Here is a 27518-nt window from a genome sequence, read left to right on the forward strand (position 1 = left end):
GGCTTTACACTGGAAATAGATCTAATTTAATTTCAACTCTTCCAGCTTCATATCAAAATAGAAATGATTTCCTAATAGTTTCTTGGTGTTACTTCCTTACTCTGGCCATATTCTTCAATTTTTCTGGTTCTCAGGACAAACTTTTATGTTGTAAAGAACTTCTCAGAGCCTCAGTGTTTCAAGCTCTCACAGTTGTCTAACAGTTGTCTTTGTCTAACAGATCAGTCACCAAATAAGACTATGCAAACTCAAACAGGTTTAGCTATCCATTTTACTCTTAGAGTTTAAATGAGCTATTTAGTGGCTCTAATCAAGAATACTCTCGGGAGAAAAATCTCACTTTTTGTAGTCAAATTACGGATTTTAAAATCTGTAGTCTGTTTTTCAGTGGCTCTTCAGTAACTGAGTCAGGTGGTGAGATAGAGCTGAGTTTGTAAGCCTTGTCTGAAACAACACAAACCTCAAATGGAACTTATACTTCTCATTGCAACGCCCTGTTGGTTTTATCTCCACTTTCTGCAACAGTGCCAGTTGTATACTGAATTTAGAGAGCACATTCACAGCATGTTTGCGCTTCAGAAGTAATGCCTGAAAGCTCCAACACATCAGTGGGGATGGGGCAAAGACCAGATTTACTCAGAGGATCACTAAACAAAACCATAGTCTTGCATCTTCTTATGGTGAGGCAGTGATTTTGCATCAGGTAAAGTAAATATAAAATTTAAAAAAGACCTAGAGGTATTGAGACAAATCTCTTCTGCGCAGTGGAATCAGCCTTTTAATTAGTTCTGCATTTGGGACTTGTTTTGTAAAGCCTCAAACGATGATTTGAGTATGAACCTGTGTTGTGAAACCATTTTAGGCTCCAAAGGTATAGAATTTCACTTGACTTTTCTGAGTTCCTGACTCTGAAAAATTACCAAACTACATCTGCATGATGTTGCTTAATGTTTTTCTTGTCATGCATCCTTAGTATTCTATCCCACAAGGATGTTATGAAATACTACCTACAGAATATAAAATGTTGGGTTTGGCGACTGCTGGATGTCCGTCTGTATTTGCTGTATGATACAATCCTCGTGGAGCGTTTTTGCTCTCTGCACAGTGTGTATCAAAGCCTCAAAGGTGTGCATGAATCTAACGCGTGTGGGTGGATGTAACAGCTTGTGGAAGTGGGAGCATGTGAAAGCCACAGTTTCACAGCCTGCACCGCGTTCGTTCCGCGGGCCTTCTCTGCAGAGCATGTTTCCTCCCTGGAGCGGATGTGGAGGCCGGCACTGTGCACCCACTGTGAGTACCAGCCAAGGCGGCCCCGAGCGCAGGGGGCTCCTGGACGAGGCACCGCAAACTTTTCATGGAGTGCACGCAGGGCCGCTTCAGCGCCTGCTGCCTTCCCGAACTCCCGGGCAGGGCTCTGACCCTCCGCGCCTCCACACGGCCTGCGGTGGCCGGGCTGCTCCGACACTCCTCGACGTGCGCCGGGACCCACCTGGGCCTGGGCGCCATCGGGGTGGGGCCGCTCGGGGCTGCCCGCGGCGGGCCCCCTTGGCTCCGCTTTCAGAGCCTCCGCGCGGGCCCGGGCGGAGGCGGCCGCGGGGAGGCGGCGGCTCCCACCAGGCTGGGCCATCCCGTTCCGTCCCGGCTCGGGCCGCCCCGCCGCGGGGACCCGCCCGCCGGCTCCGGGGGCCGGGCCCAGGCCCCGCGGGGCCCGCGCCGCGCCGCAAACTACAACTCCCGCCGGGCACCGCGCGGGTGGGCGCAGGCGCGGAGGCGGCGCGGGCGGCCGAGCGAGGCGCGCGGCGATTGGCCGCGGCGGCGGGGGGCGGGGCGCGCGCGGTGACGGCAGGAAGGAGTGGGGGCAAATGGCGGAGAGATGGTCCCGGGGCCCGTCCCGAGCGCGGCGATAATCCCGGCGCGGAGGAAGCGGCGCCGGAGGAGGCGGCGCCGGGGGCCCTGACGCCCGCGACACCCCGAGAGGGTCCCGCTGCCGGAGGAGCGGAGGCGTCCCGCAGGCTGAGCGCCTTTCGCAGGCGGCGCTTCGGCGGCCCGAACCCGCGGCCGGAGCCACATCGGCCGGGCCCGCGCCCGGCACCCGCCGCCACCGCTGACGCCGAGGTGGGTGCCGGGTAAGGCGGCGGCGGGGGCCGTGGGGGCCGCGGAGCGGGCCCCGCACCCCGCGGGCTGGAGCCTCCGCCGCGGCCCCCGGCGCTGTCCCGCCTGCAGGGGCGTGCGGGGCCGCCGCCCCCGGCCCGGCGCGAAGTTGTGGGGCGGGAGTTCGCTCGGGGGTGAAGTGCGGGGGGGGGTGCGGCTCCGCGGGCCGCGCCGCCCGGCCGGGCCGCCGCTGCCCCGGGCACTTGTGTAATGCGGGCCGGTGGTGCGGCGGGGCGGGGGAGGCGGCCGGGCGGGAGGGGAAATGACATCAGGGAGCGGCGGGGTGACCCGGTTCCGCTCGCACCCCCCCGCCGCAGGGGGAGGGAGGAAAAAAGAAACTGTCACCGTGGGATTTCATCAGCTCCTTCTGCCTCCGTGCATTTAACCTATTTTTCTTCCCTTTGCTTATGTAAGAGGAGCGGTGTAGAGAGGAGCGATGAGTAGGGGTGGCTGATGGGCTTCCTGGGGAATTACCGGGTTTTTTGTCTCCCCCTGGTCCGCCGAGTTAGCGCTGCGAAATGAGGGAGAATTGTGTTTTGTGGGTTTTACATGTATTTACGTTGCTTGCACTGCTCCAAATGGTGCAGCACAATGCATGCGAGGGAGGCAGGGAGTGGAAACGGAGTGAGATTACACCAAGTGTTTTATTTCCCTCTGAGTGAAAAATCAAGAGAAAATTGTAAGTAAAGAGAAAAATCCTGTTCTGTTGATGCTGTCGTGTAAGGAACCACCTCTTTATGTTCTCAAATCTAAGATATGAGTTTATAGCATAGAGTATTTATATTTTCCTAATACTTTTAACCAGTGCACATTATATTGAGTATTAAATTGGGTTTTGATATTTTGCTTTAAAACTTATGAGATGAACTTTATTTTAAAATTTATAAATAAGAAAATGTGGTTTACTTTCTGAAAATTAACTCCTCTTGACTACAGGAGTCTTCTCTTTGGAACTGCAAGCCACAAGCCATAATTTAAATCTGTCATTAGTTTGCATAGGCTGAGAATGTAGTATCAAAAATACTGGTTTGAGTATTTCTTATAGTACTTAGTATAACTAATACTTATTTGAGTCTTGAGAGCTTAGGGGAGGAAAATGTGCTAGTGGTGAGTGAAATATTTTTTTCTTTCCTGTAAGTTGTTCAAAACTGGGATATTAATAAATATTTTACTTTAGCTTCTACAACTCAAAAACCTGGGTATTCTCATTTAGAATATTTTGGTTGCTGTTACAAATATTTACAAGCATCAGCAAAATCAAACTGGTAACTTAGATTTTGTTTGCTGTTTGCTTTCTAAACTGTGTGTAGATAGAAAAGAGATAATTGGAGCTCCCTACAGGGGAGGAAAAAAAGAAGTTTGGCAGTGATGTGTGTGGGGAAAAGAGGAGATGGGGTTAAAGAGCCCTGTCTCCTAGGAGCAGCCAGGAGCCCTCTGAAGAATGGGCTTTTGCAGCAGAGTTCTGCTCAGCAGATAAGCACCTGCCTTTACCTTCCCTCAGCTGCACCACGGGGAAAAGAGCCTTTCCCAAAGCGGCTGCTCCTGTAGCTCTTCTGCATTGCATCACCATCCACCTGGTAAACTTCTGAAGTTCAATTTACCTGTAGTTTAAGTTTAATTCACTTTAAATTTTCTCCATGGGTTTTCTCCCCATGAATTGCTTGGTTCCTATGGTAAGTGAAGGTTGGCCTAGTCTAATAGAGGGAGACTATTATTGGTGAGACAGTATTGCTAGAATGAAGTGATAGAGGGACATTTCTGGAAAGCAGTCTGGCAATTTTGGCAGAAGCAAGACTGACACTTCAGGTTGAGAAACTGTGAGTGTGGAGATGAAACCTAAAATAGGAATGACAGTATGTCACATATTTGGGGAGTAATAATAGAAACAGTTGTATTGAACAAATAGATCATTATAAGTCAAATAAAAATTATTTTAACTGCCATTTTTCATATACTCTATATGAAGTTAGTTAACATTTCAAAAATTAGATTTCTTTGATTCTGTAGCTTAAATAACTGTCTTTTTTAGCAGATTTTTTTCCAGTATGGAGAGGAACTTCAGAGAGAAAGATGGAATTGATTAGATTCAGGCTGACTATAAAGAATTGCAATTTCCTATCCATGTTTGGGCCAAAAGGAGAGAAATAATGGTTCACAAAACAGATATGAAGGTTTGGGGTTTGTCCAGTAGTTGTTGTCATTTGTCCAGTAGTAGAAGTATTTGTTTTTGGGTAAAAATCCCCCAGGTGGTCTGTCTTCCTTCTTGAGTTAAATAAAAGTAGAAAAAGAGCACATGCAAAGAACTCTTAAATGTGTTCCTGTTTAATCTGTTACTTTTACACTTCTGTTCTTCTGAGCAGGCTGTGCAGCAGTTGTGCCTGTAAGAGCCAGTGGGCAGTAATGGTTTACATGGGCCTGCTAAAGGTGGCCTCCGTGTTCTTAGAGGTGGATTGAGCAGTTTCTCTGTTCTGTCCCTTGATGAATCAGATTTACTTGTGGGGGATTGTCGTGCACCAGTCCTGACCACATCACGTTACCAAGTAAAACACTTGTTACGTGAGTCTGAGTGTGAGAGATTAACATGGGATGGAGTGGTCATCATTGTGATTAATTAGTACTTAAAATACATCTGCAGCAATGTGAAATATTCTGACAGTTTTTGTATTTAACTGGCAAGAGATTTTTTTTATGCCATGCTGTGCTGTTGGACTCTAGGAGGGAGCTGTGTGTTCAGATGTGGTGAAAATACTGCTGAGTTGTTTCATGATGGTTTATGATAGTGCCTTCTGTACTTGAAAATAGAAAATTAGAGCAAAGCAATACCATTCTTAGAAGATTTTTCTTAAGGATTCATTGTGCATTGGTTTATAAATGTGCAAGTAACTGAATTTCGATTTATTTTAGTGGGTGCTTAGTGCAGAACCTTTTGCCATAATGACAGTCACATGTGAATGAGTGCATCTAGAAAGAAGCAGGTGTTGGATCTGTTGGTTGTGTGCAATGTACATGCCTGGTGCTTGTAGGCACAATAAAGGGTGGAAGTAACAATTGTTTGTACTAGAAAAGTGATGAATTGATGTTTCTTCTTCTTTCAAAACAGAGAATATGAAACAGGAGCCAAAATGACATCCCGATTTGGAAAGACCTACAGCCGGAAAGGGGGAAATGGCAGTTCCAAGTTTGATGAAGTGTTTTCCAACAAACGGACCACCCTTAGTACAAAGTGGGGAGAAACCACCTTCATGGCCAAATTAGGACAGAAGAGGCCCAGTGTCAAAGCAGATATTTCTGAAGTTCCTAAGAAACCCAAAGTTGAAGATGAGGTAACAGAGGATCCATTTGGATTTGACAGTGATGAAGAATCTCTTCCTGTGTCTTCAAAGAATGTGTCACAGGCTAAAAGCTCCTCTCAGCTGGAACCTGGTGAAGCTGCTCAGTCTGAGGACTTCACTCCTCTACTTGAAGCAAACAGCAGAATTAATCAGCCAGACAGTGGAGAAAATGTTGCCTCCAGCAAGTGCATAGCTTTTGACAATACTGTTCCTCTTTTGAAAGAGAAGAGCACAAGCAAAAGCGTGGAAGATGGAGACTGCAAAGGCAGCAGTGCTAAACTTATAACTGCAGGTGTGTTTGCTCAACTGTCCATATACTTCTGTTTTTCTCCGATTTTTGCTGATCTCCCTTTAGATTTTGTGTTTTCGAGGTATTGTTAAGTATTCTGATAAAACTGAAGTATTCTGTGGAGCAGTTCTTAATTGTAAACGATACTCTGTTTAACCAAAAGCACTAAGAAGCATTCTGCATTTTACACACTGCTCTGAGGTCTTTGGCACTGTATCTGTGTGTCTGCAGGTTGAGGTAGAGTGCTTTAGCTTCAGTGCAGTGTGTTACTCCACTTAGTCCAGTTATTCCATAACATGGAATAATAACGTTCCTTTTCTAAAGTTGCTGAGTGCGTTTGTGGTTTTTAAACACGTATTTGAATAGTGATGAGTTAGTGGTAGTAGAATTTAGTGTGGGTATATGTTTACAGCCATGAAGGTGCAGATACATCTTAGGCCATGCTTTGTTTCATTATTTCAGTGGGAAAAGTAATTTTCTGAAGTTCAGCTGCACAAACATTTTCTGTTTGTAATTAGCACAAAAAACTTCAGACCTGTGAGATTGTATTCTGTCAGACTTCCTTTTAGAGGTGTTTTTGGGCTCTGGAGTGTTTGTAAGATAGCTTATTACTTTTCAGGGGGGAATTTACAAGACTCATGGAGCTGAACATCACTATAATTTTCTTCAAGTCGTTCTTGGAAAAAATCAGATGTTGTTACATCTCATGAGAGGTTTTTGTATAATGGCCTGATTAAACCACAGCTTCTATAATTGGGTAGACGATCACATTAGATGAACCTAGATGAAGATGACACCTACTGACTTGCTCTGGGTTATCAAAATCAATTTTAATGAGAAGAACTTACATAACTTTAATTTCTCAAATATAGTTAACCCAGGAATTAGAAATTTGAGTGGACTTCTTTAGTTGTTAATGCAGTAAGCAAGAAGATACTGAATAGTAGAAGATAGTCACAGTTCAGTTATTTTTAATATATATGTTAGGGATCTAATTCAAGAAAACCCAGGAAATGCTGATTTGAGCTATAGTTTGACAGACACATTTGTAGGATGTGTAATTGTCTTTTGATCTTGCTCTTTATTTTTGCTGCTAAAATATTTCTTGCTTTCATATGATTTTCAGCAGCTGTCTTTAACTATGATTCATCCTCAGACTGGAAATAAAAATTACAGGATTTTAACATTTGAATATAGTTTTCATAAGAAATGGAGTAAGTTCATCCCCACTATTTTTAAGGAGAAGAAATAGTGAGTTTCCTTGGTGTTAATGAGAGATTGTAGTAGAACAGGTTCTACAGTGAAGTGGTTTCCTTGTAGACAACCTCTGTCAGAACAGTATTTTTCAGGTTGGAAAAGAGATGTGGGGAGAAAATGTGATAGAGCTCTGAAAATTCATAGTGTATGAAAGGCCAAGAGGAACAGACTTGAACAGTTTAATTGGTGCTTCCTGATTAGAGTTCTGTGGAAAATAATAAAATAGAATATTTAGCACAGAAAAACTCTTGTATTCAAATTCTAGAACTCCTTGCTAGATAATACTGTGTATGTCATAAATAGACAGCTCTGAACAGAAGGAAGCTGATGAATCTTGGTGGGTAAGTCCATCTAGCTTTTGAGTGTGGTGGTGGTCTGAATGCAGGGGGGGAGGTTACTACAGTTTACTGAAGGAGTTCTGTTCCGCAAGATTTTCTGAAGTATTTGTTACTGATTCTGGCAGTTCAGCCAGAAGTAGTGAAGGACAAGGTGTATCTTGATGAGATAGTTCTGTTCTTTCAGAGTCTATTACATTTTGTTGACACCCAGTCAAATGAAGATAAAAACCCTTTTCATATATTTCTTCAGAAATTAAATTCAGCTGCGAATGAATCTTCGCAGAGCATCCTAGGAGGGTCTTTGGTTTCCTTACCCTTATTTAAAAACTACGGTCTTGGTGGTAGTGCTTCTTTTTGTCAGTGTAAGTAAAACTTGGATGGCTTAAGCTGCTGTTATGCTTATGTGTAAACTGATCCAAAATAAATAAAAGTTGTCTCCGAGGACGTTGCTCAGCACACTGAGCAATTAGAGATAGTGGTGTATAGTCAGCCAGAGTAAATGTAGGTACTTCAAAGGCTTCTTTGTTGTAGTGACTGTTCAGTAAGGTTTGATGGGGAAGCTCTTCCAAAACTACAGAGAGTTAATTTGATTGATTTGGAATAGGGTTCTGGAAGATGAAGGGACTTGGGAGTGTAATAGTGTATGTACCTCAACTGTTTGCATGTCCTTGCCCTCCCCATAATAATTTTCCCCTTCCTGGTGACTCTTGAACTCCACTAGGTTCAAGCAGATTTGTCCAAAGGGCTTATAGAGCCTTGAGGCAGCAAGCTTGACTATTCCTGATGAGGAAAGGAAGGGGTGGGGGCTGGGAGGGAAAGCAGGCAGGTAGAAGAACATTAATATTCCCAGTGTAAGGAAGACTGCAATGTGAGCTCAACCTTAACCCACATACAGCACTGTATCTCTGGGTGTGGGAAACTAGGCTGTGTTGGCACTGATGTTGAAGAAAGTGCTTGTTAATTTGTTTTAAAGTGCAATTTGCTAGTCCTTGTCCTCATACTGCCTAGACAGTGCATGAGTAAAGGTCTCAGGACTCGCAGAGAGCATGACCCATCATTGTGTCTTAATTCTTAATGTAGGTGAAGATAATGCTAAGAGTTAGACTGAGTTGAAAAATGTGACTATGCACAAACTGAGAGGTACAGTTAATTCTGCTCCAATTGTATTATCCTGCCTCCGTGGCCATTTTTTGGGCATTAAAATGAAGGTGATGCAATGTCAGTTAATTTTAGCTAATGTTTGGTATTAAAAAGCAGTTGATTTGGGGATTTGTTTTAGTAGTTGTGCAGCCACGTAACACAGTTGAGGATCTGTACCTTTTATTTAAAATGGTAGAACTTGCTAGTGTTTTGTTTTTTTTTTTAATAGCCTTCAGCTAGTGCTTGTAACAATCTCATTTTAAAGGCTTTGAGAAGCTCTTAATGTGGAAAGCTTCTCATAATCTTACCCTAATGTTGCTTGATCAAGACTTAATACTGTCTGAAGAGTGACTATGAGTAATCCTGTATGAAGCAGATAATTTGCAGATAGGGGTTTAGGTAAATTTGAAACAATGAAAGACTGTTCAGTATTAATAGTTACTGTTAGGTCATCTTCGTGAAGGTAGGGAGAACTTGGTAGCCAAAAAGTAAGTTGTGTCATTAGAAAAATATCACACTGGTAATGCATATAAAGAAAAAATGCAGCTACTTAGAAAATGAGGTTTTTATGAGACAGTCTTACAGTAGGGTAAGGTGAAAACCTTCAGAACAATATTTGGATTTTTGAAACAGTCTGGTGGGATTTTTTTTTTTTAACTGTTAAACTCATTCTGTAAGGCATAAACCCAAATAGTATTTCACGCAAACTGTAGTATAAAAACATGGCCTTGCAGAGCAAAGTTTAGAAGTTTGCTCTTTTAGAATATTTGTTAGCTTGTAGGATGAATTGCTGTAATACAGTTTTTCAGATGAAAATTAATGTCAAAGTTTGATGAATTTTAGGAGTTGGTATGGCAGTGCATAGTTATATTAGTGTTATCAGTATATTTCACTTTGAACAGCTAGTTTGCCTAGTCTGGATATTTCAGTTTATGGAAATACTTCTGGCATTGTAGTGTGAGTTTGCATTTTGCCTCTGGATGCTGTGATGGTCTGCTGGCTTTTGCTTTTGTGCACAGTGCTGAGCTCTGTAACTCAGGCCTTGGGAGGATCTGGTGCAAGGGGTTGATAGTCTCCATCACAGAAACACTTGGGTTGAGAGGTGTTTCTCATCTCTGCATACTTCATGGTCTGGTTTATGGACTACGAGAGAATATTCCTTTTCTGCATTAATTCTAAGTGGAAAAAAAAATGTATTTAATCATGCATTAATGGAGAAGTATTTTAATTGGGCATGGATTAAATCTGGTTTGTTTTAGAGCCTATGAATTTATTTCTTCAAAATGCATTTTGCTTGCTCTGGAGAAACAGAATGGCTTAAAATATCCTTCCAGACTACAGAACGGTGTAGGAATTGTGTCCCTTTCTGCTGTGTTGTAATGTGAAGTACAGATGTTGTGGTTATTGTGTTGGCAGTGGCCTTTGAGGAGGCTCTTTAAGATTAAAAGAACAAATTATTTTTTTTCCCCCTAACAGAGCAATAATGAAAACAGCTATTCCTCATTTTGTCTTTTGTTCCTGTGTACTGGTATTCAAACAGGTTTTGCTCTGGCAGGAGTTTTGCTCTTGGTGCTATAAGAGAGCATTTTTCTGTTGACTGCTGTTTGATTCTTTTGTTTTTCTAGATAGTTCTTAATGTCCTCATTTTTCACTTGGGGCCAGTGCACATACAGGTAGCAAATCAAAATGGCAAGTGTAGTTCTTAAGAATGTGTACTTTATGCAGTGCAGGAGCAAAGGGATATGGCTGTGCTCAGCTGTGTCTTGGCCCAGGATGCAGAATCTAGTTGTGGTTGGTTGCTGGAAAAGCACCGAGTGCACAGAGTAAATTGCAGAAAATGGATGCCCTTGAGGAAGGAGATGGTTTAAGTCATCAAGTCTGTTCCTGACATACTATCCTGGTAGTACCTCAGTGACTCTGTGCAAAGCCTCTGCATCCTGCTTATGTGGGTGGGGAGCCCTATCTTTAGAGTTAAGTTTCAGCTTCCCAAGTGCAGGTTTGTTATGTAATTGCATTTGACCACCAGATTGGTCAGGGTATTCCTTTCAAATTGTTTTCAGACTTCGGTTTTGTGTTTAACACTGACATGGACATTGAAAATAATAGGCCAGAGTAATATCTTACTTCCTCTGAGTTTTTGAGAGTAATACTTACTTTGTGAGAAAGAATTTCAGTTTAGTCATTTTCCATCCAAAAATGGAGCAGAGTTGGGGGAACCTGAATGAGGCCTGAGCATTTGGCAGTCTTAGGAGACAGCTGGCAGCAGCCACAGTTAAAAAGAACTGCAGCTGTGCTCTGGTTGGGTCAAAGCATTAAGAAACTGATAGCAGAGAAGGGGAAAGGTCTGCCAGAAAATACGTGTGCCCAGAGAATTTCAGTGTTTTGAGGCTTGTTTGGATGGTAGTTATGATGGCTATGTGGATAGCTGGGGTTTATCCACAGGTCCTCTCTTCTTTGCTTTTTGGTAAGTTTTCCCCTTTTGAAGATATCTCCTTTCCCCTTACACACAGAGTTTTTTTGCTGTATCAGTAGCCCATGTTGAAACTGGTGTGATTATTGTTCTCTTTTTTTTTTTTCCTCTGCTACTTCTCTAGTGGTGGCTTGTTGGTTTTTTACTGTGGGTGTTTTTCAAAAGTCTGAAATTGTTGAAATTCTGTTTTAATCTCAGTGTTTATACTTGTTTGCTAAAATGGCAATACAGAAAAATACCCCAGGGTCTAGGAAAGAATCTGATTTCTGCAACATATTTTTCCTAATGACAGGGCAGTTCATACTGTCTATGTTCATGTACAGAGTACATGGAACTTTCTTCCCTAAGTCTACAATTCCCCTTTCCTATACAACAGTAAACTTTGCAATCCATCCTTCTAAAATCGTTCTTTCTTCACGGCCTTGTACAATGAACAGTTTTTAAAAGATCATACTTTTAACTGCTTCTTAGTTTTCATGGTTAAAAAGTGGAAATAACTTTGCATTGAAAACAGTTGGTCAGTGCCTGTGGAAGAAAAAAAGCCCTTTTAAGGTGCATAACTCTCAAGTGGGCCAAAGCATGCAGGCAAGCAGAAACCAGTTGGTAAGGAAGCTATTTCAGACTCAAACTGCTGTGGTCTTACTAATTTGGATGGAAAATGTTCTTCAATTTCAAACTTACTTCATCTTTTAGTTTAAGAAACTGCTGCTGTATTTATGAAAAAATTTCAAGATACTCATGAGTACTGTCTCAATTCAGACTGACTTAGCCTAAGTGCACATTTGTTTTGACAATTGTTAATGTTGCTATGTTATACTACGCTTTAACTTTTTCCCATAGCAGCTCACCCTAGAAAAGTTGGTGAAAACAGGTATTTCTGGCGTGTGTGAGCCCCTCATGTTGTCCATGACACTTTGTAGTTGTTTATTTCTGGCTTTCTCTTGCTGCTCTGAGCAACAGATGCCCTTCTGAGCTTGGAGTGAGGAGGAATGTGTCTCTTTCATTGGACTTTCCATGGGAGGTGAGCACATGTCAGGCTCTGAGAACTCTTGTACTGCCAAGTGTAGCAGCTCTTCTGCCCATTGTGTTTTTCCCATGAAGGTTTGCTGGGAAGGCAGTTGTGCTGAGCTCACTGTGCCTGGTTTGGCCAGGTATGATTGTACAGATTGAGTTGAAGGTGGTATTGAGAGATGCAGTGGTGTCAGGTGCAATGAAAGATGAGAGAGAGCAGAATATCTAGTGATTGCTAGCCATAGAATTAGAAGAAGAGGGGGTCAGACAGTTAAGTTGTTACTTCAAAAGCCATCTTGTCATACCTTTAAAAATATTGCCTGAGATGAAGGCAAGGGATTATTAGTTCAGTGAATATTTTCTGCACAAGAAGGAAGGTGGACATGTTAGCCTGCACCCTTGTGAAAGGCTTCCACTTCCATTTAAATACAAGGATTTTTTACAAAGTTGTACTCTGGCTGCCAAGTGTACAGTCTGACACAACTTCTCAGAATGCCTCCTGGTAGCACATCTTCCCAGTGGAAAAAAGGATATGAGGAGTCACTTGTATGGCTGAAACAGGGGCACAAGGTTGGAAGCAGTAACACCGCGGGTAGGGTTCAGCCTTTCCCAGGCTGGAGCCACAGCACTGGGGGATGTTGTGCCAGCAGCATGTTCTGAAAGGCTTGGGGTTTGTTAGGCTCAAGGAATGAAAATAATGGTCTATTGGAGATGCTGAACAATGTGTTACCAGACTGACAGATGCATCCAGGTGATTTGAGAGCAGAAAAGGTGTCTGAGGTATCTTCTGTCTCATTTTTAAAAGAATAGCTAACTGAAATGGAGCAATAGTGTCATTAGTTAAGACTGTGTAAGAAACAAATTATTTTTTATTCACATAAATTCCCTTAGAATTTGATATTCAGGGTGCTGGAAAAGGAAACAAGACAAGCAAATGATTCTTAAGGAAAACAGTGGTGTCATGGCAGTAAATCAATTGTCACCACTTTAGGGTTTTCTCTGACTTTTTTTCCTGCAAAATAAGGTGCCACTTAAAACATCTGCAAGGAGCCAAACAATGTCTGTCCCACCTGCATGCAGACTTGTTGGGAATTCAATTACTTAAGAATTTGTAATCATAGCTATGAATGTGGTTCTATAATTTTAGCTATTTTAGAGATTGTCAACCATTAAACTGGTCTTGGGAGTCAAATCTTCCTGTCTTTTGTTCATACCTACAAACAGGCACTGCTTTTCAAGATCTAATAGGCATTAATGGGTACTTAATTCAAATAAATTTTGCCCATTTCATAAATTGTGTATTTTGTTTCCGTGGGCTTTTTTTCCTGAGTTTTCCAGTTCTTCAATCATAGACAGAAAATGGATCAAGGGAGTTTAGTCTGCAACCTTTTCTCCTTACCAATCAAAACATTCAATTTCCAATGCATAATGAAATTTGTTCTCCAATTTGGAAAGAAGCATCACCACTCTGCAGTTCCTGGTTTTCTGACCAAACCAGAGATGACACTCTGTGTGTCTCAGTTGGGCTCTCCCTGGAAATGAGGGATGTGATATAAGCACCTTTCCTTCAGCTGGTCAGCTGCAAGTTGCACAGTGAAGTGATGTAGCTTTATGCTTGAGAACATTGGTCATGGTGTAATGGAGCCATAATAAATGTTTCCAAGTGCTCAGGGACATCAGGCAGAGCAGTAGCTCGTGATGAGCTTAACAAACTGTTCCCTCCATCCTGTGTGAGCGATCTGTCCCTGAGATGGAGCCTGTTAATTGTATGTGCCCTCAGTAGCTGGAAGGCTCTGAAGGCCCTGCTTACAATTCTTGATATTTCATTTTCTTGCCACCATGTCTTGGTGTCTACTGGAAGAGAAATCAAGAAGAATGTAAAATTGGCATCATGCCACCTGCTTGCACTCAAGATTTCATTGCTTCTGACTACCTTTAATATTTTTAGTGAGTTGTGGCTAGTACTAAAAGAAACACAGTGTGTTTGTTGATTTGTTGAATAGTAATCATAATCAGTATTAAAGTGAAGAGTTTCTACAGCTACTTACACAGCACTGAAGGAGCATAAGGTTTCATGCTACAAAGGATATAGAAGGCCATATGCCTTTTGTTTGTAGCTTGGAGGATACTTTGCTTGGCTTTAATAAGAGAAAAAACTAACTCAAAGTTCAAGTTAGTAGGGCTAACATGTAACACTGGCAACTTGTCCATGAGTACATAGAAAAAAGTAAGCATTTTGTGTTCAGTTTTCTTCTAACATTCGTGCTGTTCAACTGATTTTGATCAAATCTGGTGTGGTAAAGAGAGATCTCAAAGACAGAGTGCTGTTTCAGGTGCCATCTGTGCTCTTGCCTCCCTGCTGCCTGCCTGGTGGAAAGGCAGACGAGGTTTTAGCTGGGTCCCTAATCCCTGGGAAGGCAGCAGCGAGGGCACGTGGAGCTGGCACATGCTGCAGTGATCCCCTGCCCAGCCACAGGCTGCTGTTCAGGAGGCTGCGGGGGATGATGGTTGAGCTGCGGGGCAGCTTTGCCCTGTGAGCCCTGCATCTGTTCAGGGTAGAAATTTACAGCAGGAGACCTTGTTCTCACAGCCCAAGATCCTGCCCTGTGCTCCAAGTAACATGAAAATAGCAAATAAGGTTCTGCAGCTCTACCACTGAATAGTTAACTAAAGCATGTAACGTTTGACTGTAGGCAATTAGTGTTAGACTGTTAATGATGATTTTGTTTTTATGGAGCTGAAAATGATGTTTGCAGACTTGGAGCCCCAGTCACTTAGCCTTGTAAGTTAAATGAAAATGAAAGAAAAGTGAAACAGGGACTAGGCTGGAGGATGGATGGACTATGGTTGCTTGGTTTTCTTGTCCAGAGGAGTGTTTGATTTCCTAAAGGATTACTTTGTTTTGGATTTCATTTTGGTATGTGCTATACCTGAAGGATCAGGGTATGAATTGTTAACTCTTACAGCTTCGGTATTTGGTGGAGAGAGTTTTTTATCTTTTCTCCAAACTTCAGTGTTTCCTCTGCCAAACTTTTACTGTTCTAGGTCCTTAAAGAAAAAATGATGTGGAAATGTGAGACATTTTCATGTCAGAATTGTCCGATGCTGAGCTGAAGGATATAGGTTTCTTATCTCTAAAAAAATTAATTTCCCTTTTTAAAAGAAAAAGTGGGTTTTTTTAATTCTAGAATCCCATTCTTCATTTTGTCCACGACCTTAAAAATGAAAAGGGAGGAGGTAGTACCACTGGCAACCTGTAGTAGTCATGAGGCATTTATTATTGACTGTATAGAATAACATTTGTTCCATCTAATGAGTACTTATAGTAAGTGTTTTTTAAAAATAAGATAACAGAATGTTATCTTTATATACATCTAGTCTAATCCATGTTAAGTATAGATGGATATTTCTTACACATTTTCAGGTTTGTTACTGAAAAAGCAGTGGGCTTTTGACAACTCTGTAACATTCCTGCTGTTTGAGTTTTTTTGCATGTATATATTATAGAAGAGTGTAAACTTTATTGCATTATGTAAATTTACTATCTTTGCATTGTCTGAAATTGAAATTTTTTTCTCTAATGGTAACTTGACTCAGGTTACTTGGAACAATAATCATCATCACTTAAATACAGTTTTACAGATTTAGTAATATGCACCTGTGTGTGTGTGAAAATGTCACTTTATGGGAAAGAGTGGAAGTTTTACTTTGGTTTTTTTTAAAATTCATCAGCAATGCTGAAGACATCTGTCTTGTTAAGTGACATAAACTAGAGCATGAAATACAGCAACTTTTAGTGATCTAAACAGAAAATAAATCATGATTACCACAGAACATTGATATGGTTCCTAGGTATACAGTGTTTGTACTTAGGGAGGGGAGTTATGCTGTTGCTGATTTTAAATTACTTGGGAGAGTTATTCTGATATTTGAGCCCCAAAAGAGCCTAATTGCAGTTAAAAATAGGAGGAGAAGTTCCATGCCTCTCTTGGACTTCAGGATATTTAGTAATTCACAATTAGTTCCTTTTCTCATATATTTTTTTTTCCTACAGTCATGCTAGCTTCTGCTGTAGTAGTTGCTGCCAATAAATACTGTAATTTTAAAAATCAGGGTTATTGGAATTGCAGTTCCTGTACACCTTTGGGCAATTAGGAAGTGATTAGCAGTACTTCGTGGTATTGAAGCTTCAGGCTGACAGCTATTGACCCGCTGATGAGATGAGAACTGTGGCTTGACAAAGGATCTTTAGAGGAAGTATTCCCCTAAATGTGACTGCTTAGTTTTCCAGTAAAGCATTGTGATGATCCAGTTTTAAAGCCAAACTTTCTACCTGATGTACACTAAAGAGTTCAGTGGTTCCATTTTCCATCAGCCTTGCTTACTATTGGAGATGGAAAAACCTCTCTGAGTTTTAAGACTTTTGAAATATTGTGTGTTTTTTAAATTTTGGTGCCCCAGAATCAAGGGGGAGGTTAACTGCCACTTTTTTTTGCTGTTTAGGAGTACTTTGGTGTGCTGTATTAAATTAGGAACTGTAAGGTAAAATTGAGATGCAACACTTTTAATGGAATCTTCTCAAGACAGCTCAAGGTTCAAAGCTGCTGATGTGATGGGTTACACAAAGGCTACACAAGTCCTGCTGTGACCATAAAGAGCTGTTATTGCTCTTTGCCTTGTAACATTTCTTGGAAGTGTAGTAAACCAAGCATCAATAAAGCCATTTGACTGGGCTAGAATGGATTTGTGATTTATTAGTCAGCTGAGCTGACTGGAGAAATTAATTTTGATCACATTTAGATGAGGAGAAACAAGAAGTTCCCTTAGATATGGAACAGCAATGGTGAGGCTGCAAAACAGTGTATTTTAGCAAGGAAGTCTGAAAATGTTTTAAATTTAATTTGCTGTTTTTCATGCCTAGAGTGTTGTGGTAGTCTTCAGCTTCACAATAATGTTAAACATATGGGAGAAAGGAACATATTGTACACTGTTAAACTCCCTCCTTGATTACAGAAGGATTCATTTTGGTTGTGTCTCTTGGATTATGGCAAGCATGAGATTGAAATGGGAGTAACAATATTGCTTGTATAACATATTGATACTGAAAAATAATAACCAAAATTCCATCATGGAGATGGCAGGGTTGGAGTTCCTTGTTCCTTGAGGAATTTAGTTTTGAGTTTTGCATTTCATATATTCTGTGAAAAGTTTTTTTTTTATTTCTAGCTGAGTATATATAACTTCTCTGATAGATCTCAGCAGGACTCCAGGAAACTTAGATGCAGTTTGTCAGATAGTACTTGTCCTGGTTCCCTGAGGAATTTTAGCAGGGATTAAACCAATTTCCTGCAAAACTGGATTTGGTAACCATTTCTTCTGCGTAAAATTTTCAGTACCTTAAAATTCTTCTATAAAACATATGTGCAAGGATGGCATTTAGATGATGCCATTTTAATTTGAAAACAAGTGAGCCGAAGTCCCTGGAACAGTGCTGATGCTTGTTTCCCTCATCAGGAGGTTGAAATCTTCTGGTCAGTGCTGTGAAACTTCTGTGCCACTTGGGTAAATGGAAGCTGATGAAATTTAATGTGGTCAGGACTAGTGCTAAAGAGATGCTTTGACCTTCATTTTACTGATGAGTTTAGGAAGCCTTTGCTGCCTAAAAAATTTGAACCTTTGGGGTTGCATTCTGCCAGTGGAACCACTTTTGTCACTGTAATGTGTTGCATGTGTCTTCTAAGCACGTTCTCTTTGAGCATTTCTGTTGTCCCTTGGCCCTGTCTCAGTTGCTTCTGGGTCTCCAGTTTATCCCATCATGTGCTACTCTTCTGTGCACCAGGGTCTTCTGCATTGTCAGACTTCTTATCTTGCTTCTCCTGGCCCAGGCAGCCATTTCAGTAACGGCAGGCACCTGGGTTCCTGCGCTTGCTGATACTGTCTCAGAAATTTCCAAGAAATTCTTATTTCCTGGAAATACCCCTCTTAGATTGCTGGGTGTCTGTGTGTGTGTGATGTCAACAGAAAATGGCAGATGCAGTCATCATGAAACTTGTACCAAATCCACCAAGCTTTTGTTGGTATTCAGGGAAAACAAAGGGAATGGTTTCCCTACCAGTTTAGAGGACAGCAGGTGGAAGACTTAGTACTTGCATTACTTCCTGGCGTTACTATTGTGTGGGTGCTGGTTGGCTGGAAACAAACCTTACAAAAACTGACTTCTTATAGTGGAACTTGTTCTCTTGGACAGTGTAAGATGTGAGTGTGGCTGTGGGTTGGAGAAGTGCAGGAATAACTTTTGGCAGCAGCTCTTCAGAGATGCAGAAATTCAGTGCATAAACCTGAATTTCAAAAGTGATAAAATGAGAATTTGTGATGAGAACTGCATTTTTATATTTCTTTTTTAAGTCCAAATATTTTCATTTAGAGCAGCAAAATTAAATGACAGTTGAAGTTGTTTGCTGTTTTATTCAGGGTACAAGAGGCAAATTATTTCCTTATATTTGTAAGGAGCATGTGTAGTTGTTCTTATCTCTACTTATTCACTGTAAGTCACTTGTATGTCAAACTTCATTAATTGTCTTTTCTGAGAATTTCACCACAGAGTTTCTCTTTTTTGGTGTAATTTGCTGTGGTAAGTAGGTGGTTGTATTTAAGGTTTACCACTGTCTTTTACATGATGCGTGTATTTTCAGAGTGGCACTTAAAGGTTTTTTTTTTTGGTAGAAATTACAAGAAGATTTTATTATAGCAAAACCTTCAAACTGGAGGGCTTATAAAGTATTATCTAGGTGGATAAAGACCTCTAATGTTTTTTGTTAATGATCACAGAATACTTTTTGTTATATTGGAACTTTCCAAAGTAACCCACATGGGCAACTATTTTTTTAATGTTCTATTTTAGTAATAAATATATGTGTTTTTGTAGATAAAATCCAGAACTTGAAAGAAGATAATGGGAACAGTCATTTCATCTATGACAATGCTGGAGACAGTAATAAAACCAATGCTGAAACCACAGACACTTCTGGATGCAACACGGAAGCCAAGGACTTGCCTGATTCTTGGGACTCCCACGTGGGAAAAACAGCAGATTCTCCATCAGAAACATCTCAGACCAAGGGGCCACTAAGAACTCACTTGTATGAATGGGAGGATGAAACTGAAGACACCAGAACTGGAGAGTATATATTAGCTTTTGACAATGAACATCTCTCAGAGGTGAAGAGCAAGGATGAGGAGTGTGATAAAGAAGATAGTGAAAATCCAAAGGAAGCCATTAGTGAAGAACTTGTGCAAACTATTCCTAGGCCAAGCAACTGTAGGACATATTGTCGATCCAACAAAGCAAAACTGCAGGGGGCAACAAATTTTGATAAGCTGATGGATGGCACTAGTCAGTCTTTATCCAAAGCAAACAATGAGTCAAATAATGATGGTCTGAATGCAGGAAAAAAAGTTTCTTTAAGTAGTGGGACCAGTTTTAGAGGGACGGTTGGACGGACTAGAGACTACACTGTTCTCCACCCATCTTGCTTGTCAGTTTGCAATGTCACCATCCAGGACACCATGGAGCGCATGGATGAATTCACCTCAGCAGCCCCCACTGACCTGGGCGAAGCTGGGCGCTTAAGGAAAAAGGCAGACATGGCCACCACAAAAACTACAACCAGGTTCCGACCAAGCAATACCAAATCCAAGAAGGATGTCAAATTAGAGTTTTTTGGGTTTGATGATCAAGATGAGGGAGGGGGAGATGAAGGCGCCTCTAGAAGTTCTGGGAGTTCCAATTACAAAATCAAGTACTTTGGGTTTGATGACTTAAGTGAAAGCGAGGATGAAGATGAAGAGTGGCAGGTAGCAGAAAGGAAGGCCAACAAAAAGCGAAGTAGAACTGTACCATCTGCTTCACTACAGTCAACCTCTGATGGCAATGAAAATTGTTCCCAGGATAGCCAGCTCAGCACTAATGCAGGTCAGTAGAACTTTTTTGGGAATACATGGGTGACATTTAATTTTAATTGACTTCAATGTTTTGTTCTTTTTGCAGTGTACCTAGGAATTTGTCCAATACCACTGATTTGGAAACCTAACAGTTAAACTCACTTGGAATCTAACAGCTAAGCTTACTTCTCCTGTGGTCCTGTCTGGTGTTTCATATCTCTCTTGAAGTGTGCTTTATACCCCTTGATCTCTTGCCAGAGATAGAGATTTTTTTCTTTTCCAACAGAAGATTCGTACCTTTTTGGTGTGTTGAGCATAAGCATCTATGCCTGTAAGGCAGGTATCCTCCCACAGAGCTTCCAGATCAGCCCACAATTGCAGAGCTGAGTGCACACATTTAAGTAGCTCTTAAGAACTGGAAAATATCTTTTTCTGGTTTTGAATGTGTCTGTAGGCAGTTTGGACCTTTCTCAGGCTCCATCTTATCTGAGGATGCATGACTCAAGGGAGAGGCTGTGGGGACTCATGGAGTGCCAGTCAGATAACTGGCATTGGGAGAGCCTCTACATATTTGTTTCTGCTCTTATTTTCAGCCTTTAGATGTTTCCTTCTTCTGTACAGGTTGGGAGGGGTGTGTGTGTGTACTCACACACATTTATGAGTAAAACTGTGGACATGGCAGCTGCTGAGCAAGTTCTGGTGGTTAAAATCCTTTGCAAAATGAGACTTGCTTGGTGGTTGGTTGGGTCCTATGTGTTGGTGAAGAACAAAAGGAATACCTTTGGTGGAAGGTTGCTTTTAGCTCCTCTGTTTTGAAAAACTCTAATGCCAGAGAATCACTTGTGTTGGAATAAATATTTCAAAACACTGCCCCTGTTCTAGGGAACATTTTGGTCCTCCATTTTGGAGCATGGAGCATGAGAAGTTTTATCAGCTCACTGAAGTTGTTGCATTTTAAGACTTTGGCCAGATGTATTTCATTGTGATAGCAAGAGAGGATTTTAATCTAGCTTTGCAAATGTTGGAGAAGCTGGGGTTTTTTTCCTACAAATAGCTTCTGCTAATATAATCCAGAAATAAAATTTCAGAGGAAAAAATGTTCATTTCTCTGTTCTAATTATAGCTGTTTCTAAAACCAGAATTTTCTGTAAGCCTTTTAATCAAACTAAATGTCACCACTAGGATTTTTTTTGTGGATTTGAAAGGAACAAATGAATACTGATGTTGTACAAGAAGATTGTTTTCAAACAAAAAAAAAATTTTTTTTTTCCATAAAATTTACTTATGATGAGACACTTAGGTTCCAGCCTCTTTGGAAAATGGGTTTATCTTACAGGGCTGCTTAAGAAGTACTCTTAGTTCCTGTCTTTAATGACTTTCTGTTCAGCCATTTATTCCAAGGGAAAAATTTGCTTGTACAGTTAATGCAGCTGAGATGCTGACCCATCAAATAATCCTTTCAGTTGCTGTCCTCAGGAGTCTCAAAATATCCACACTTTGCATTTGGCACTGCATTCACGAAGCAGGCCTTTATACTCCCAGGTATCACAGATGTTTTCTCTGAAATATTTTCCTAATAGATTTCCATGGCACAGGGGGATGTAAATTTATGTTTTGTTAGTTCTTAATGCACTTCTCCACTTCAGGGAAGAGCTACCTCTCAGGCCCTCTCCTGGGAGATGATTCCCCTTTATTTTGCATCTCCTTTGCTCATTTGATTCTTGTTTTGTGCTGCTGTTGGCAGGTGAGATTTGATTTGCGGGCTTTTTTTTCTGAAATTTGAAAGGGTGATGCTCTATAGTACAGATTATGAAAATAGGGCATCTGATGCTGTCCTAAAATTTGTGGCACTCCTTGCTGAAGTGTACACCATTTTCTCTCAGACTTTTGCAAATTTTGAGAATCATGATTGCTCAGAACAACCATGATAAGAGTCCTTAAATACAGTGATGCTGAGCCTGAGAATTTCTCAAGAACTTCTGGATCTAAGCCTGAAGTTTCAATAAAATGTGACATTGTTCTGAGGTATTGTCTTTGCATACTGGAAAAATGTGCCTTCTGCATCCATGAAAAATGCCAGCTTTGAATCCAAGCCTGAGAAACAACGTTCAGAACATCTTGCACAATAAAACTCTGTCCTGAAATGTTGAACAGTACTGAGAGGTGCTCGTGCTACCTGAGTTCTGTATGTGCTGTTCTTTCTTTGTACTAATGAATAAATGCCCAGATAAAAATCCAGTGTTCTTGTTCCAGGTTGACAGGTGAAATGCCAGACTGCCTCTCTGAGGCAGCCCTGGAAAATCCCAAGACTGATTTTGGTGTTCTGTGTATAAAGAATGTTACATGGCTTAATCAGTTTTTCAAGAAACTTGATGCTTTTGATGCTTTTTATCACAGCCTTACTTTGCCATAGTACTGATTTGGTTACTTGCCATAATCTAGGTGTATTTTTATGAAACAGATTTTAGAACCTTAATTTAAAACATCTGACAAAGATTTTGTAATGGAACATTATAAAGACTTCCTTCCAGTCTAGTAGTTCGCAGAGGTAAATTAAGTTTAATAATATATATTTAAATGTTTTGACAAATGAAGTATAAGAAAGCACAGAGACTACAGGAACAATATTGTTAGTGCAGGAAAAATTGCAAAACAGATAAATTCAGTTTTGGTTAGACTGTCTTTCATTGAAAAACATCTTCTGTTGCTCACTTCTATGGTAGTCTTTTCTGCTGAAGTGGTTAAAACCACAAAAAAAAACCTCAAAAGCCAAGCAAATAAAACCCCCAACTCTGAAAAAAAGGTCCACCTTTTAAATTCCTAGATGCTGTGACCACACTTTTTAAATGAAAATACTTCATAATAACTATTAGCCTTAGATTTTTGCAGAAGTGTTGAGTTACTAGTAAAAGTTTACTTTTTATTTTGCCATTGCAATCTAAAATTCTCTCAGATTCCTCTGTAGCAGCCCAGTGAAGCAAAGGCCCCTTTGGTTTGTGAGCCTCCCAACTGGATTCTGCCAGGGGCTAAAAGTACTGGTGAGACTTTCCTAGATTTGAAACACTGCTTTTGTCATTGCAGTAGCAAGAGTACAGGATGACTCCAGTGAGGAGAAGCTTTTAATACTAGAAGAAAGTGACTGACTTGACTGTAATAATCAATGGGGAGTTGTGTCCAAGAGAAATCTGTGTTGCAGCTTAGTCTTTTGCTTTGTAAATCAGCTCTGATACGCACCATTGTATTATCAATGCATTTTTCCTTGATCAAGATAAGATTTCTATAATCTTTATAGGTGATGTAGCTTTTGTATATCAGCATCTACACTCAGCTCAGTTCTGGTGAGCCAACTTACCCTATTTTTTTTTTTTTAATTCCTTAGCATCTTCTCAAAAACTGAGTCACCTTCATTGGGTAAATATTTTAAGCTAGTTAAAACTACATCAAAGTACTCAAAGGCAGAGTCCTGTTTGGGCTTCAAAACCTTTTGCAGAATTGCCCTGAGACACTAAAACAAAACTCCGTTGTTGTTCCCCAGGAAATTTACTGTGGTTGTTGCCTTAGTTGGTCTTTGAACATCTTTCCAATTCTAGCCAAGACAGGCAAATTATCTTAAAGATTATAAATGCCTTAAAAATGGGTAGACAGAGGAAAAAAGGACTTACATGCTTCCATACTGAGAAAAAAGGTAATATGACCAATTTCTCTGTGAGGGAGCAAAAAACCCCTCCAAAAAGCTGTACAGGAGAGAACCAGTGGAAATCAAGCTTCAGTAGGGTCACTGCTTACCAAACTACTGGAGTGTTTTCCTCACTCAGTGTTAACAAAAGACTTGTCCCCCGGACCCTATTTAGTTTAGATTTAAAAGTCTGCTAAGATAATATATACAGAGTTCTTTTAGAGTACCTAGAAGGCTTCCAAAAGCACTGCTCAAATAGAAGCATTCCAGGTAATCTTGCAAACCTAGTGTTTGATGTGCTAGCAGCATCAGAAAATGCAGAAATATCCTGCTGTAAGTAGGAGTTGATTTTTTTTTTTTATCAAGAATTTTTTTTTAATTTAAAATCAACTAATTTAAACGGGATAGTTCAGAATCACATAAGAGTAGAATTCAAACAAGGAAACTTAAGGTGTTAAAATTGTGGCTTAGTTGATCCCAGAGCATTGTTAATCATTATTGAAGGCGATGCCAGGTCCAAGTCTTAGCACAGGGCAAAAGTTACTGTTTTCATTTGGTGGGTGAAATATTTTGTATTTCTAGAATGATTTGCATATTTGTACTGGCTGTGGTCAAGTAAATTACTTTTTAGCTTTCAATCTACAATAGGAGGGTCCAGTTCTCTTGGTTTGACTTCCTTTGAGAACTGGATTCAGGACCTGACTTCTTCAGAAATATTTCAGGATTTATAAGGATATATATCAAAGCAATTTGATTTTACTCCTTAAATTGGCTTCAGCAAGAACTAAGTTGTCCTTTACATAGATTTGGAAGTAGTTTTGTGTTATTTAAGTTAATGGAAATGGGTCTGTAGTATTTTTCCTCTGTTACGCTAATTCTGTCAAACATCTGTTAAAGTCAGTTGTTTTCAGAAGGGCTGTTGATGCTTTGTTTGTAGGCTCTTGTGCTCACCTGACACAACCACACTGAAAACCAGTGGGACAGAATGTGAGAGACTGGTTCCAGGAGGTGCCTTGCAGCAGGCATCCTGCCAGTCCTGGTGCTGCCAAGCCCAGGCAATTTGGGAACCTTTGGAGCTTGAGGAAATTTACTGCAATTCGGGAAACTTTGGAGCTTGGGGAAATTTACTGCAGTTTGGGAAACTGTGGAGCTTTATTTTAAGAACAGTTCTATTCCTCAGGCAGGTTTTGTATCCTTGTGAATGCCATTAGAAATTTGGTTGCCTGCTTTGCCTTTGCTTGCCTTCTTAACCAGCTTGGCTGGTCCTGTGTACTTGGGATTAGAGTAACCCATCCTACCTGCTTGTGCTCTTGCAGTGCACTTTTCAAACAGCAGCAGCTTTTCAGGAATAGACTGCTTTTCTGAACAGTTTGTCAGATGAAACAGTACCTCTCTGTGCCTGTCTTTATTTCCATTGAAATTTGTGGTAACTTCTGGTTTTTGCCAAGTAAACCCTTTTCCTTGTCTCCAATGGATAGTGCTTCAAATAAAGCAACACAAGTTAAAAAAAAAAAAAAAAAAAACACCAAAAAACTAAGGGCAAAAATTGAATTTGAGTGAATTGCAGATTTACAGTCCAGGATGGAGTACTGGAATCAGTAGTAGTGCAAGTATCAAATCCATTGAAAGGCCATGTCAGCAGTTCTTCTAGTTGACTCTTTCCTGAGCTGACCACTGTATTTTTTTCCTGTTTACAGCAGAATAAGCAAATATAAACAGGCTGCCTTCATGAGAAGTGAAGCAAGATCAGTTCTTCTGTTCTGTAATTGGAGTGTGTTCTTCTAAATCTCTTAATCTCACACTTTTGAAGAACCCAATCTCCTGCTTTATTCTTCTGCTGCTCAGGGTTGTAGCAGTAAGCCAGCCATTAGTAAGCTCATGTAAAAGGTGCCCTGGGATTTACAGGAGTATGGGATGGGAAGCAGTAGCCTGCAGCTTACCCAGTGGGCAAGAGGTGCTGTAATATTTTTGATTGTGCACCTTGTCATGCTTCTCTGTATTACTGTAATCCAGTCAGCAAGCCTACATCCAGGACTGTACTTGGCATTAAGGCTGATTTTTCTGATGAATATTGATTGTTCATGATGTAATGTCAGATGCTATACATGATTTTTTGTCAGAAATGCTCTACCAGTTGAACAGCTTTAAAATGGTTGTTTCATGTCTATATTTACTTTTAACAGATCTGGAGTTTTCAGAGGATGCATCTGGTGTGCTTGAAGGCAATAAGAAATCCACAAATAAACAAGGTGATAAATCTAAGGAAAACACCAGGAAGATTTTTAGTGGGCCAAAGCGGGTGAGTAATAATGCTGAGACCAATACAAATTTTTACTTTACTGAACTCCTCAGTATTGATGTTTCTTCTTAGATATGCAACAGGGCTTTTTGAGATCATATGTTGGCCTTTAATATTATTTCTGGAAATATTATTCAAGTACAGTACTTTTGTATTTATTACTGGAAGTTTCACTTTTCAGGTTCACATTACTGCTATGGAGAACCAGACTTGTAATGTAGATGCATTCCCTGGAGGTGATTTTTAAAGCAAAGCATCAGTAAATTCTGTGTATTTTACTTTGTGGTTTGTTGGTGTTTGAGGGGAGATTGTTTTGGTCTCTTTTGTTTGCTCTCCCAAGAAATATCTATCATATTATAGGATAGAACTTTTCTTAAAACTTCAAATTGGGCATTGATATAGTCTTTATAAGGATAAGTGCGTTTATAGCATTTGGTATACTGAGATTTTCTTTTAGTTGGAAAAAAAAGTAGCATCCAATCCCACACCAGTCTTGCCCAGCTGGGTAATATTCAGTATGAATTTGCCCTTTCATAGCATGAAAAGAGCTTATTCATTTTCTTGATCTTACAGAAATGTGGTTTATCTGTCATTATGGGTACTCAGTATTTTGAGGTTTTTAAAAATGTGCATACAGCAAAAATTGAGTGTAGCCACCAGGTAAAAGTTTGCAATAGGGGGATGTCCATGAAAGGAAGCTTTTATGACCCTAATGTCCAGGACAGCCATTTCAAATGCTTAAGGACTTCTCATGAGCTTTTTGCATAACTTGTTTGTGTTACCTGGTGACAACAGTCCCTGTCTCACCATCATTTAACCCACAGCTGCTCCAGTAGGAGAACGAGGGAAATGAACTTGTATGTCTGCTTTCCCTTGGAGTTCCGTAGTTTTGCAAGACTGGGCAGTTGCATGGAATTATAGAAACTGTCTTCTATGTGTGTTCAGAATGTGCTCATGAATGCAACAGTTCAAAGAAGTTTTTTAAACTTCTTTTTTCAAAGAAATTCCTCATGACGGTTACTAATTATTTGTGTTGTGTGGTAGTTTTACTTGAAGAAATTTTTCAAGGTGCCTTTTTCTTTTTTGGTCTTCCAGAACCAGAAGATTTATTATCTCCTCAGTTGTGTTGTTATAGATAAATTTTTCATTAAAAAAAAAGGATTTGTGGATGGAGAAAGGATGACAGTTTTGGTTTAGCTCTCAAAACGTGCTGGGGAGTATGTTCATGTGGGAGGATATGTGACCAGTAGGTCCTGTCAGTTGTGATGCCCTTTGAAAAAAAGTGTCACTTGTTGCTTTGACTTTGAACAGAATGAGAAGCTCTTCCCTCCACAGTTTGAAGTCAGATAAGTGAGGAGGGTGTTTTCACAACTGAAATAGTATTCCTTGAAGATGGAAGTTCCTCAGCTTCTCCTGATTAAATAATAATTTTTTAAAATTCAGCTTCTTATCAGTGAACATGTTACAGTACACTGAGAAACAGAAGTACAAGAAGTGCAACTTTTCATAAATATAACTTTTTCAGTTATATATTTTAACAGCATAAAACAACTGTAGGTGTTCTAAATTCAGAATTTTTTTAAAATTTAAATATTTAAATGACATAAATATTCT

The 27518-nt window shown here is 40.4% G+C and overlaps 1 protein-coding gene across 5 annotated transcripts in view; it reads left to right on the forward strand.

Annotated features, from left to right (window-relative positions):
• Window positions 1-1840: 1840 nt before the first annotated feature.
• The window catches only part of WAPL (WAPL cohesin release factor), a 64926-nt gene continuing 39248 nt past the window's right edge, over window positions 1841-27518 (forward strand). For 2 of the 5 annotated variants that reach the window (XM_053983612.1, XM_053983613.1), the window contains exons 1-4: window positions 1844-2115; window positions 5252-5775; window positions 18914-19960; window positions 25789-25904. In XM_053983612.1, coding sequence (XP_053839587.1) covers window positions 5274-5775; window positions 18914-19960; window positions 25789-25904 — 1665 coding nt within the window. In that variant the 5' untranslated portion in view covers window positions 1844-2115; window positions 5252-5273. Of the gene's footprint in view, window positions 2116-2447; window positions 2831-3652; window positions 3729-5251; window positions 5776-18913; window positions 19961-25788; window positions 25905-27518 lie in introns of those variants that run through there. The other 3 variants (XM_053983609.1, XM_053983610.1, XM_053983611.1) reach the window with 3 other exon arrangements.

The sequence above is a fragment of the Vidua macroura genome, chromosome 8 (genome assembly GCF_024509145.1).
Source record: "Vidua macroura isolate BioBank_ID:100142 chromosome 8, ASM2450914v1, whole genome shotgun sequence".
NCBI classification, from domain to species: Eukaryota; Metazoa; Chordata; class Aves; order Passeriformes; family Viduidae; genus Vidua; species Vidua macroura.